Raw genomic sequence first — 14,099 nt, 5'->3', positions numbered from 1 at the left:
CTTTAAAGGGACTTTGTGGATATTATTTACTAACCCTCATGCCTTTTGAACACCAAGTGTCTTTCTTTGATTCTGAGAACCCAAAAACATCCACTCCCATAGTAACCAAAAAGCCCAAAACAACACTTCTTAAAAGTCTTGGGTTCTGAAAAACAAAGAAAGTTGTGAAGTGAAAGTGACATAATGACCAATGTATGGTAACCCATACTTGGAATGTGACTTTAACCAATTCAGTGAGTAGTAAACACACCTGGCGGAGTGGGCAGCTATCACTCCAGTGCCCGAGGAGGAACTGATGGACAGGTGTCGTGCTCAAGGGCACCTCAGTCACAGCCTGTTACAAGCTCGACTCTCTAACCATTAGGCCATAATTGCCCCTAGAGATTCAAACGACATGAGGGCGAGTAAATCATAATGACAAAGTTATTGTTTTTAGGAGAACTGTCCTTTTATTGCTTTCTGCCTGTCACTCATTTCGCTTGTTCAGGTTGGGTTACACTGCCAATGTCTTCACAAGGTGAGATTTTGGAGGTGATGATTTTGAAGATGAGGTGATCAAGTTCTGGTACTAACCCAACAGTAAGGGTAGATTTGCATCATGCAATCTGCCATTATAAAGACATACATACAGTACATGTTAAGAGTAAAGCAACAGTATCACACTAACTATTGTTTTAGTAATACACAAAGTGATTTTTTTATATTTTTCACATGTGATATCTATGAATCAAAACATTCCCAGGATCGGTAACTTGATTTTAAAGAAAATAACTGAACAAGTTGTTTCTTAACCAGCATACTGCACACTGATTTATGCAGCCTTTTCCCATGTGACAACTAGCCCCAGTGTCCCTTACTATCTTTTTATGGTCATTATTTGGTCCTCACAAAGTGAGCAAAACCTGACACACACGTCAAAACACACAAACACAAGCTGGACAAATCAAAATCTGGGCCAGACCCACTAATGCACAAGAGAGCCATTTTCATTTCCCAGGATTCTGCGGTTTGACTTCTCACCCCTCGCCTCAGCCATCTTTACTTATTCAGTTGGCAGAAGGATTGGCCTAATGCACTGTGGGAAACACTGTCCCCAGACAGAGAGGGAGACAGAGACAGACAAATTGGTACAGAAGTTCAGACGTGGTGTCCTCTGCTGCTCTGAAAGCCCGCTAATGAGACATCGAGATGTATACACAGCCGACAATAATGAGATTTCTGATGGAAAGACGGAAAAAGGGGGGAGGAAGAATAAGAGACACAGCCAGAGAAAAAGGTGAATTTAAAGGATGGTCGAAAGGAAAGAATGGAGGTGCGGAAGGGGACAGAAGCGTAAGCAAAAAATTACATAACACATTTACAGAAGCTAATGTGTCGCCGTACCTGCTCACCTGCTTTAACACATACCACACACCGGTTGCTAAGCAACCTGCAAGCTTCAAAAGTAGGGTGGAGTCCAAGGCATGCCGTTGAAGCATCATCTCCTTTGTCTCTATATGTCTATGTTCCTGTGCGCCAATTAACAGCGCAAAAGGTTGTGGGTTTGAAGCCCAGGAAACACACGTGCAAATGAAACCTACAGCTTGTATGCACTGTAATGCATAGAAATTTAAAGTCCTGCTAATTAAATAACCTCTCGTTTTTATGATCCACAGTTCAGTTTCGAATTAACATCTTCTATGGACCCTATTTTAACGATCTAAGCGCATTGTCTAAAGCACACGGCGTACGGTCTAGAAGGGCAAATCCACTTTTGATAGTTTAACAAAAGGAAATATGGTTTGTGCGCCCTGCACACAATCTAAGAGGGCCGTTCCTGTTCTCATAATGAGTAATGGGTGTGTTTTGGGTGTAAGGTGCAGTAAACCAATGAAAGTCTCAGCTCTCATCCCCTTTAAAAGCCAGTTGCGTTTGTGCCATGACGATTCCCTATTAAGAATTTGCTAAATTAGCACTTTTTAAATGCAAAATATATGTATATGCTTACTTTCTAGGCTACAGGTGAAGGCTGCAGCCCATTACGCCTTCTAACGTCTTGCGATCGGTCGGCATTTATGTCCAAGAACCTCGATAATAATCTTTCCTTACATTTTTCATATTTAAAAAAACTTTTGTCTGCTGCTGCGCTTCCATGCATGTAAAAAGCAAATGCGCATTGTTCCCATTTATTGGCATATGTTACCAACGCACTCTTTAAATAACCAAAACAATATTGCGCCATTGATTTTAGAGCAGGTTTACTTGGTCAATGGCGTAGTCTATTTTAGTTGCCTCAAAATAGCCACGTGCCTGAACACACCTCGTTTTTAGACCAAAAAAGCGCATGGGGGCGCAAATGCATTTGCTATTTAAACAATTATGACTGCACCGGGCTGAAACTAGCAATGAACACTTTGCACTGCATTGCTCCGGGTGTATTTTAGGGCCCATTATGTTGCCGCACCTGACACAATCTCATCTTTTAAACTAGTTTATAGGACTTTTTATAGATTTCTTTAGAAATTATAAAGACCAGAGCTCTTTGGCTCGGTTGCCTTAGCAACCGTCCTAATGCAGACGACTGGTAAAAGCTTCGATGACTTCCAGGTGACCATGACTCCAGCTCTCTGAACGCTAATGATGGTTAAACTGAGGCACAACTTTCATGCAGAACACACACTGTGCAACACCTCAAGACTCTGCATTAGGAGAAGCATTGCATGATGGGATATGAATAACTCCTTGTTTCCAGGCTGCACTTTAAAGAAGAGAAACAGCCATGACTGGCACTGAAATTCTGCACACATTCACACATGGTAGAAAAGATTGAACATGTGAAACCGGACAGAGTCACACATCTTCAGCAACATTAACAGGGTTCATCTTCAACATTTGCCAGAACAAATGTCTATGTTAATGACTGTGAAAGTGTACACGTGCTTCTGCTGGCCTTGTGCAATGGCTTTCATCAGCCTACAGGTAACTAATGGAGTGTCTCTCCTGAATAAATGCAGATGTTTTACAGAATAACAATATTCTTCTTTCTGTAGCTCAACTGCTAGAGCATTGCGTAAATCAGGCTCTTATGTGTAGGGTCAATTGTTTTACTTTGCAGTGGCAATGAATAATGGCTATAAAAAGGTTCTTAGTCAGTTATTAAAATGCCTTATTTTTCCCAACAATGTAATCCCTTTGGTATTTAAGACAAATTTGCCTTTCGCTGCAAAACCCTCTAAATACACAAAATGGAAATACTGAATGGCCTGAGGGGATTTAAAGCGAAAGTCATCTATTTGATGAACGTATAATACGTGCCAAGAGGACTCTGTCAATATCATTATCTCATTATGACGGTGGTGCTTTTGTGGTCTTCGGAGCTCTTAGTATATGCTGTACCTCAAAATAAAGCATGTCATATTTATTTATTTCTTGCCATTCAAATTTAACAACAACATTTTTTCTTTCTACAAATTACAATCCACAAACAAAAAAATCTAATCTCTCTCTTTGAATGGAGAGTGAAGGTGGTCTTTTCTATATTGCTCTGTAATGTACAGGAATGTTCGGAGATATGAGGGGACGCACTGATGGACAAACTCATTACTGAATCTCTGCCATTTTCACTTGACATTTTGGACCATTATTACCTATCTGACATTTCAGGACGAGAACAACGCGTCTATGAAGAGCTGATTACATAATGTTCTGCATGCCTGGACGCCTTGTTTACACCTGAGCAGCAACTAATAGAGAGGGAAGCAATTAATATAGCCGCCTATTCACAATTCACACAATTAATGTGTACACATAAAGGTCTCGACTCCATCACGCAGGCTGGCTGAGTCGGTCGCTTGTGCAAACACTCCATGTGAAACGAGTCCGACTACAAGCGTTAAAGACAATAGGAACATTGATGTCAGATCAGCAGGGTTTTTTTTTTTCAAGATAAAAGTCTCAAAAGGTTGGAAAAAGTTGACTGCTGGAAATTGAAGGGGTGAGCAGAATTCAAGAGACTAAAGGATCTTTTGAACCCTTTCTGACGATTCCTCATCAATTCCCATATGAATTTTACTCAATTTTTTATGAATAAGTAAACTACATAATCAATACAAAGAATCAGAACCCTACATTCACAAACCCCTAGTGGATTCTTGAGGGTTGGGTATCCAACATGCTACCAACATTGTTTATTTTATAAAAGTAATCAACAATAGTCATCCTAAAGACGTTTGAGAATTAGTCGCCCTGTCTGTGAAATCCAGTCTAAAGTCTCATAATCAAATGATGAGATTCTAGGAGCATGCCTACACCGCACGACTTGATTTTAGGATTTCCGAAGCCTTTCTGAAAGGGCATTGTGCCACCCACATGCAGTCCTTGGTGATGCCCGTAGTAGGCAGATCACAGCTCAGACATCTACTAATCTTTCTTTCTGTATTTTGAGACACCAGCAGCCACTGGCCAAGAGCACTTATCACAGCTGACAGCAGAAACAAGACGTCTTTTAGCTTTAATTTGACAAAAAAAAAAACAATCCAATGTAATGACAATCTACGCATAATACATCATCGCACACAGCCACTGAATGCAAAAAGATGATCAGTTAAGAGGAAAATTCTGCAAAAATCTGCTCTCACAGCTCATCACATTCTTTCATGTCTCTCACTTTTCTCTCCTTGACTCCCGGAGAGCGAGAGAGACATGCGCCCTCCGAAAGTGAGCAAAGTAAACTTTTAAGAAGAAGGCAGCAAGAACTCAATGCGTGGGAGAGAGAGGAGACGCGATGTTATTTATATATTTCTGTTTATCTGTTTTCCTGTCATTTATTCTGTACGCGGTGTTTGAAACACCCCCTAGGACGAGAACAAGAAGGGAGTAAAGGAAATAACTGTGGCACAGCTGCAGAAAATGTTCGGGGACTCATGATAACCGGAGAAAATATGCAATATACAGACAAATGGTGAGGTTATAACAGATTGTTTTACCCGCCTTTATATCCCATTTTATCTTAGATGGAGTGATCTGTGATGTAGAAAAATGACTGCAGAACTGATCTAATATGTGTCTGATTTTACCTCCCATCATTGACCATTATAGATGATATATAATATTCCTCATATTGTTTGTCTCTCTCTCTCTCTCTCTCTCTCTCTCTCTCTGCGTAGGTTTAATTTGTGGAGATTAAAGGATGGATAGTGAGAAGCAGATGAGAGCTGTTTTTTCCTGAGGCATATTTTCCCTTCAGCTTACTGTCACCTTGAACCACGTGACACAAAGCCAGCGACCTGCTGGATCTTTACCTGAGCTAGACATTAGCATTTACAGAAACAAAGAATCTATATGAATTCATATTCCTATATACAGTACTAGGGTTAGGGTCACACACAACAAATACCGCTATACCTTACTAGCTTAACTATGTTTTTGCTCTGATCACAACTGAAAGTAAATGTAGAGTAAATGTCCTCACCTCTGTTGATTTTCGTACTGTATATTATTCATTGTATTGTACTTTTTACTTTCATGGTTAAGCACCAATATACCAATTCTCATTGGTTGAAAGATGTTTTACTGCATTTTTTTTTTTTTTTTGGATAAACACACACCTGAACTGTCAAATGTGATAAATTAACCACCAGAGCAGTGTCTGTGGTAACCGTGGTATAAGAGGAATAATTCAATTATTCCTTACTTATTATTAACTTGTAAACATTGATTTGAACTAAATCATCTCTGTATAAAAACATCATTATCAAGAAGTTACAGACTATGAGATCTCTGTTAGTCCAACACAAGCTCCTACAGTAAATAAGTGTTAAAGTAGTATGTAAAGTATACATGTAGTAATTTTGGTTTGATAACACTCTGCCTCTAATGCCTTTTCTTCATTGTTTATTATAACGCTGTCATAATTGCGGCGCTGTCTATTGTTCTTAGATTTTTCTCAAGGGTATCCTAAACACAACAGGCAGCGTGGGTGGCTTGAGCATGCTTACAATGTTCATAAGAGTAAGGAGGTACTTCTCCACATGTTGCTGCCCGTGAAACTGCACCACAGAGTCATCCACCCCCAGCAAGACCTCGATGTTGTAGGCTCGCTCCGGGGACTGTCTGCGGGTTCGTCGGCTCTGGTTAATGCTGCGTTCGACGCCCTCATAGAGGGTTTCCAGATCCATCAGGCCGCCCAAGTCAGCACCTACGAAGAAACAGACGACACTGTATTTACTACAAACAAAGCGTTTTCTGGGGCTGGCTAACCCCAAAAATTAAAAGGCTGTCAACTTTCAATCACCTTCACCTCATTACAAACCAACATGACTTAGATTTATCGACATTTATGCAGCTGGCAGACACTTTAAGACATACAGTGCATTCAATCCATACATTTCACTAATATGTGTGGATCAATGCACCAACTGAGCTACAGGAACACGATGAACTATTGTATTTTCTGTGGAACGCAATAAGAGAAAATAATCAATCAGCATGAGAAACAAAAGCCTTTTTGATTGTGATTTGATCTTGGTTCACTCAGCCAGTCTGAATGATTTGTACAGTAGAGTATATAGTGTAATAAGCTTAAACATTTACAGCATTTAACAATTTACTAGAGCCATGGAACAACGTGGAATCCAATGCTTTATAATTCTATTGCGATTGCATGAGAAATAGCGCCCAGGCCGGCACGCTATTTAGAAAAATACTGTTTTAGAAAAACTGCAAAAAAGATCATTCAACTTGCTTTAACGGACTGATTTGGTCACAGAAGAAAAAGCCATCCCGTGTTATAAAGAGAAGGATATCAAAATGTCACAAGGTCATTGCCTTCACAGGCAGATAGATGGCAGATAGCGTACAGAACACACTGAGGAAGATCTATCACCTTGTCTTCATCACCCAATCGGCTGGGGGCATCTTCTATGCTCCAATTATGTAAGGTTTCCAAGGCAACCTGCTCATGGGTAAACCAACGCTCAGTGCAGACTAATATTAGCTCACCAGTCACTTTCTTATTGGATGATAATCCGAGAGTAAGAACAATATTCATCATGTTAACGCTGAGAGTCAGTTTCGTATTATTAAAGGACTACAGAGGCACAGAAAAGCACAGAGAAATGGGTTTGTTTTCTTCTTCACTCTTCTTGTTATTTTGGAGCATTGTAGATTTCCTCTCACCAGCAGGTGGTCTTTGTCTGTACCGCCGGTGTCAGCAGATTTTCACTCAAAATTAGCAGAAAGCTTATATAACAAAAACCTACTATGGTGACCTTGGCTCTTTTGTACAGTACTGTATACGGTACGTATCAAAACAGAAATAAACAAATAAAACCAAAAAGTTAAGGCTAAAAGTTTTTGTGGAAAAAGAAACTTAAAGTCTTATGATGCGACTTGCAATTAGTACTGCAATCACTTAAAACTCATGATAATGGTTCACCTAAAGCCGAAGTCAGTTTTCGATGAAATGCTGCTCAATAAAAATCCGCTTTCCTTAAATATATTTGCGTATGGAAAAAAATGTGATCCTCCCAAACTTGACCCATCTCTGCTTTGGTCTCACAAGAGAATATTCACATTCAGGCTGAGGAGCCCTCGCCCTTATCAAGACACAAACCTACTTTGTCTTTCAACCTTTGCAAATGTCAGGAAAACCTGTGAGGTAGAGAACGTGGGAAGAAAAGATTGATATCATTCTTTGGGTTAAAGATTTCCTTCAAGTGGATGTACACAACAACAGTTGGGTTTCTGCAGGTTTGACTGGGTACAGTAAGCTCTGTGTGCGTTTCAGGGTGTGTATCCGCTATCGCTATACTTTCTTATGTGAAAGCCGTCCCCCTGATTTACAAACAGCACTGAGACACTGAAAAGTTTGGTGTGTCAGCATGGACATCAGCGCGCGCACACACACGCACACAGAGTAAATAATAATAGCACAAACACAGCAGAACGTGTTGAGTACAAAAACATGCATAATTATATCTGTGAAATGTTGAAAATGAAAAACATAAAGATTATTATCACAAACCTGTGTTCTGAATTAGAAGTCGCAGACAAATAGCTAAGATGCAAATCTATGCATAAATCTATAGAAATATGCAAACCTGAAAGAAAGAAAGAAAGAAAATAACGTTCTCCGCAACAGATGAAATTCAATTAGAAGAGCTGCGTGTGAACGGCGTCTCGCACGATGGTGCCTTTATACACCGATGATGTGGATTAAGAGTGTGAAGAAAAGCGTGTGAACTCTACCGTACATGCAGCCAATGTACCAGCAACGTTTCTGTGTTCTTGACGAAGGGTATCACAACCTTTGAGAAACCAGATCCAGCTACAGACACTTTCTAGGAGCCAGTTCTCAACAAATGCTCTTTCAGCCTTTTAATCTTTAATGGTGTGTTGTAAAAGCTGAGATCAAATTAAGCCTTTAGGAGCAGGCCATAGAGAGCCGGTAATGATATCAGTAACTAAATCATCTCCGGCAGTAATAAAGTATGCCATTTGATTAAGCTCTATATTAATGCCAACAATGCACTAATGTTTACTACTGTACGTACAGAAGAAAGAATGAGTGCACATTAATATAAGTGCTAGCTTTTCATAATCCTTATTGCAGTTGCTTGACTAACCCAGCCATGTTCTGTACAAGCTAAAGCAATGCATTGTGGGAGAAATGCTTCACTTGGGCTATATCGAGACATACAGCAATTCACACATTTTACTCTGGATGTCTACACAAGGGAAAGGTTTCAAAGGAGTGCCTCTTAAGAAATACAAGAAAACAGACCGCTTTTAGCCTTTTATTTTGTCACTTCCAGATCTTGAAGATAAACAGAAAATTCCACCCACTAAAGACGTATTGGGAGGGGCGCTGCTGTTTCCCCTTGCGTCCCTTCACCAGACACCTGCTTTAGCACAGGTCAGCTTTTAAATATTCATTTTATTCACCTCTTTCTATCTGTGGCCAGAGACCATACTGAGAAGACCGGTGGGATGTGTTGAATGCAAGCGTGCCGCACAAGCCCTGAAAAGTAAAGCCAAAACGTCTTGATTTGTCCCTAGTGACTGGTCCCAGTAATAAGTAATTCAGTGAGACTTGAGACCAACTAAACAATTTAATTACACTTCAATTATCTTTTTTCCGAAGCTGGTTTCTGCCATTTACTGTAGTTTTTACTGTAGCTGATGTAAATTTAAATGTTTGTTTTTAAAATAAGTTTGTTTTAGTTACTTATTTAATGCTATAAAAACGGTGGTGTCACGTCATGATTGACAGCTGTGATATGCGCATTCTGCAAGAGCGAGGGCGGGGCCTTGATTTCACGGCTTTACTTCCTGCTCATTACTACACTGTAAAAAGATTCAGTAGAAATTACAGTATTACTGGCAGCTGGATGCCAGTAACTTACTGTAAATTTAAATTTATGTTATTTACTGACAACAGTTTGTTCAAAGTTAAATGCACATTAAACATTAACAAGTCTTTGTCTTACAGAATAAAAATATAAAATAACAGCCTCATGCAAAGCATTCTGGGAACCAAAAATCCTCATCAACCTTTTTCTGGGTTTTTCTTTCAGATTTTGTTTCCCAGAATGCTTTGCTTGAGGCTGTTATTTTAGTTTTATTCTGTAAAGATACAGACTTGCTAATGTTTAATTTTCATTTAACTTTGAACAAACTGTTGCAGGTAATTAACATAAATTTAAATTTACAGTAAGTTACTGGCATCCAGCTGCCAGTAATACTGTAAATTCTACGGAATCTTTTTACAGTGTACGCAGGACCGGTCCCGAAATCGCTACTGCGCAGACTCTAGACCCCAGATATCAGTGCTGTATCGGGGACACAGGCGGCTTCACTTTTCACCAATGGAAGAGAGCGAACGGTCGTCGTCCATCTTTTTTTACAGTCTATGGTTGAATGATGGGAGATTAAGTTTTGGAGCAGGTTGTCTCACACACGCACACAAGGCAAGATTGCCTGCGTTACCATGGATAAAAGTGCAGTGGTATAACCAGTGATACTGTAGTATTCAATAGCATTATTGTTTTTAAAAAGAGCAGTTATTGTAATAATTTAGTCACATATTATATATCAAAGTGCCATGCTTTTACATTGTTGTGTACTATGACCACCACAGCCACTGAGACAATGTTAAAGGAATAGTCTACTCTTTTGCCATATTAAACTATGTTATTACCTCAACCTAGACGAATTAATACATACCTATCTTTTTTCAATGCGTGCACTGTACAGCGCGTTATGAATGTGTTCGCATTTAGCCTAGCCCCATTCATTCCTATGGTACCAAAAAAAAGTTTTATTTTGTGGCACCATACTTAGTGGTATAACTCCTCATGTAACAGTCTTTAAATAGGGAAAACACAGAAGTGTTTGGTGGCTTCCCTGTTTGGTACCATAGGAATGAATGGGTCATTCATGATGCGCTGTACAATGCACGCATTGAAAAAAGATAGATATGTATTAATTCGTCTAAGTTGAGGTAATAACATAGTTTAATATGGCAAAAGGGTAGACTATTCCTTTAAGGCTCTTTTATTCTTCAGGAGCCTTAATGGATAGAGATTTTCATGAAAGTCCCTCAAGAGAAATAAAAAAACAAAAGAGACAAGAGTTGACATTCTAGACACAGTACGGAAATATTCTCAGGGTATTCCTAACTTTTTGCACTATGGTTGTGCATCCATCCATAGACACTGCACTGAACAAACTGTATATTCTGCTCTATTCCCAAAACCCAAACATCACATAAAACTTTCTTGAACCTTAGATTTTCAAGAAACCTCATTCTGCTTGATTTATAAGCTTGTTTCCTCATGGGGACCTCAAAATACTGGTATTCCTATGTTTGTGGGGACAATAATTACCATGTACATATACAAACAAACACACACATAAACTGCAGACGCACACACGGTACCATATTAAAAAAGCATATATTGTATACATTACATTAAAGCATTTGGAATGTAACATTTTGCTAAATATTTAACAATAAAACACTTACAGTACAAAGTATTTGACAGAATAATGAATAATTTGCATACAGTACGCATTTTTTGCCTGTTCAAAAGAAAACTGTTTAAATGTAATTTTAGTCTTTTATTTTGATATAAAAGTTTGTTTAACCGCCACTGTTTAGAAACCGCTGGCATAGCTGTTTGGGTTCAAATCAAATCTTGTGACTTTGGTAGTATTGGCAGTACTATTAACAACACTTCTGTACCTGGAAAAGATATGTGAGTGTATAAAGAAGATACTGTTAACCCTTTATGGTGGAGTACACTGTTAAACCTTGCTGTAGATTTCTAGGTAAATAACTGTAAAATTGGCAGTATTTAGCTTTAACATCGGTGAAAGGTATTTTACTGTGATATGAGGTGCAGTTATGCTGCACTAATAATAAACTACGGTAAATTACTCTTTGCACCAATTAAGGAAAATAACTGTAATATTATCTGGTAAATTACTGGAACACACACATACACAGGTGCAGGTGTCACCAATTTGCCTTGATAAACTTGTTTGTTTGTTTACTCGTGCTGTGTTGAACAATATAATAGTGTATTTGTATGTTTAAAAGCTGAAAATGAGTAAGTAAACTGTTAAAATATTTGTGAGGGTCTTTAAAACACATAAAGTTAAGGTTCCAAATAGCTTCCTGATTAGCAAGTTTTTAGCATCTCCTATCAACGTTAACCATTGTGCATTGTTTAAATTCACTGCCCTTTCGTGTTGTTTATGTTCATGGCCAAAAAATGCCACTAAATGAAACTGTTGTAAAAATGTATCAGATTAATATAAAAAATATTAATCTGTTAATCAACATCAATACTGATCAAAAGTACCAAATATTTACAAAAATTCCATGATTGTAACTCTTTAAAAAATTTATAAGTGAACTTCCCAAATAAGTATTTGGGAAAAAACACAAAATGACTTATTTTCAATATAAAAAGTGACTTTGGACTGGATTTTTTAAAAACCCTTTTCACAGTCTTGGGCATTTCAACGATTAGAAAAAACTTTGGCTTTGATGAGTTTTTAGTTTTTGTGCAGCATCAGATTAAATTTTTTTTCTTACTCATTTATGGTTTGTGGTCATTTTTGCCCCATTGACTTCCATTATAGCAACATTTTTTGATTGCAAAGCCATTTTTGATTGATGATGGTTTTTCCTTTTGCAAAAAGGTAAAATTTTTAATTTTTACTGTTGATCACCATGTGACACCATTAACCCCTTAGTAGGCCTGTGCAAAAAACAGAGCTTAATTTCTGGTTTCTACTTCATGTTATATGAAGCACTTTTGTTAATCCTTGAATTGTAAGAATATAAGAAGGTCATTAAAATTATGTTGAATAACTGCAGGTTTGGAATAACCTGACGGTCAACGGTGACAACGGAGATCTTTTTTTTTTTGAGGGTGGGATTTGACATTATTTTGTTAAGTGTGTTAAAAGAATTTGTCTATTACACTGAAAGTAAACCACACAATTTGCCATATGTGTTTTTTTTTGCTATGTGTCGCACTACCAATAAATAACCTGAATGTTATTTGATTGCATTGTTTTGGAGTATGATTTTGTTAGTTTTGGTTTAACTGTCATGCAGTGGCAGTGTTCTTTGTTTATATTATTGCTTTTGTTATCTTATCTTATTTTGCCAATTCTACAGAAAATTTGTTCTGTTTAGTTTAATTTTGTGATTCCTTGTGCTATGCATTTATTTATTGTCAGGATCCTGCCAAGGAGTCTTGTTTTGTATTTATATCTAGTTATGATGGCAGTTTGGCGTTCTGGCAGTCCCATGCTTTATGTCAGGGATGGGCAACTTCGGTCCTGGAGGGCCGTGTCCTGCAGAGTTTAGCTCCAACCTTAATTAAACACACCTGAAGCAGCCAATTAAGGTCTTACTAGGCATACTAGAAACGTTTACGCACGTGTGCTGAGGCAAGTTGGAGCTAAACTCTGCAGGACACCGGCCCTCCAGGACCGAAGTTGCCCATCCCTGCTCTATGTGGAGGTTCATGCCTTGTTTATTGGGTCATGTGCCTTCGGTGTCTTGTCTCTTGTCCCCGCCCCCTCGTTCTCCTGCTTATTAGTAATCATTGGTTTTCTCCCATCACCTGTTCCCCCTCGTTATCTTGTTTGTTTTTTCTATATAATGTCATTGTGTCCTTAGTTCTGTGCAGGTTTGTTTTGTTTTGTTCTCGTGTTCATGTGGTTATCTAGCCGAGTTATCTTGTCAAGTTTAGTTTTATCTATCTGCTTACAGTGTTTCATGTCATGTACACCCTCGTGGGATTTGTAATATGTTAGTAAATAAAGTGTTTTCTGTTTTCCCGACTTCGTCTGCGATTGGGTTAATCCGTCCTCTGATCCTGACATCTTTTGCCACAGTAATAAAGTGTATTTGTCTAAATATTTTGGAATTCTTTCTCCCTTTTTAATAAAGTAACATAAAAAAAAGAATCTTTCAAACGTTTTAGAGTACCACCATGAGTACGGCATTTTATATACTATACAGTATTATACCTGAAGCATGTGGTACTGTACAGTAATTAACTGAAATCACTGCTGCCAGTTATTAACTGTAATTACTAACCTACAGTATAAAACTGGCAACACTGTTGCCAGTAAGACACCGTAATGGTACAGAGACAGTAAATTACTGGCAACACTGTTGCCAGTTATTCACTGTATTGTCATAGACACAGTACTATACTGGCAACACTGTTGCCAGTAAGTCACCATTACAGATGCTGTACAGTAACTAGCTGGCAACAGTGTTGCCAGTAATTTACTCCTAAAAAGCCTGGTAAGGTTTAACAGTGTATTCATTCATCACAGCAGTGCATCACTAGTGCTTATAGTAATAAAAGAGCATGCGTGGAGAGATTAAGTGCTGCTATTTGTTTGTTTATTTATCAGGACAATGTGCAGTTACATTAAAAAGATGGCTGCACCAGATTTAGCATAAAGCTACTTTCCATCTGTAGTCCATTTGATACAACAGATCATTGTTACTACTGTTTCCAAATAAAACCTTAAAAAAACATGACAGTACGGTACTGTAGGTGTCTTTGAATGTGGGCCAAACA

The 14,099-nt window shown here is 38.4% G+C and overlaps 1 protein-coding gene across 4 annotated transcripts in view; it reads right to left on the bottom strand.

Moving 5' to 3' along the window:
- Positions 1–14,099, bottom strand: part of LOC135720626 (A disintegrin and metalloproteinase with thrombospondin motifs 2) — a 136,426-nt gene that overhangs the window by 33,072 nt on the left and 89,255 nt on the right. For all 4 annotated transcript variants that reach the window (XM_065242831.2, XM_065242836.2, XM_065242843.2 and 1 more), the window contains exon 4: positions 5,976–6,175. In XM_065242831.2, the coding sequence (XP_065098903.1) occupies positions 5,976–6,175 (200 nt within the window). The remainder of the gene's footprint in view (positions 1–5,975; positions 6,176–14,099) is intronic.

This window comes from Paramisgurnus dabryanus, chromosome 16 (assembly GCF_030506205.2).
Source record: "Paramisgurnus dabryanus chromosome 16, PD_genome_1.1, whole genome shotgun sequence".
In the NCBI taxonomy this organism is placed as follows: domain Eukaryota; kingdom Metazoa; phylum Chordata; class Actinopteri; order Cypriniformes; family Cobitidae; genus Paramisgurnus; species Paramisgurnus dabryanus.
The sequence above is the reverse complement of the archived record's forward strand: the minus strand, read 5'-3'. Positions and strand labels throughout refer to the sequence as shown.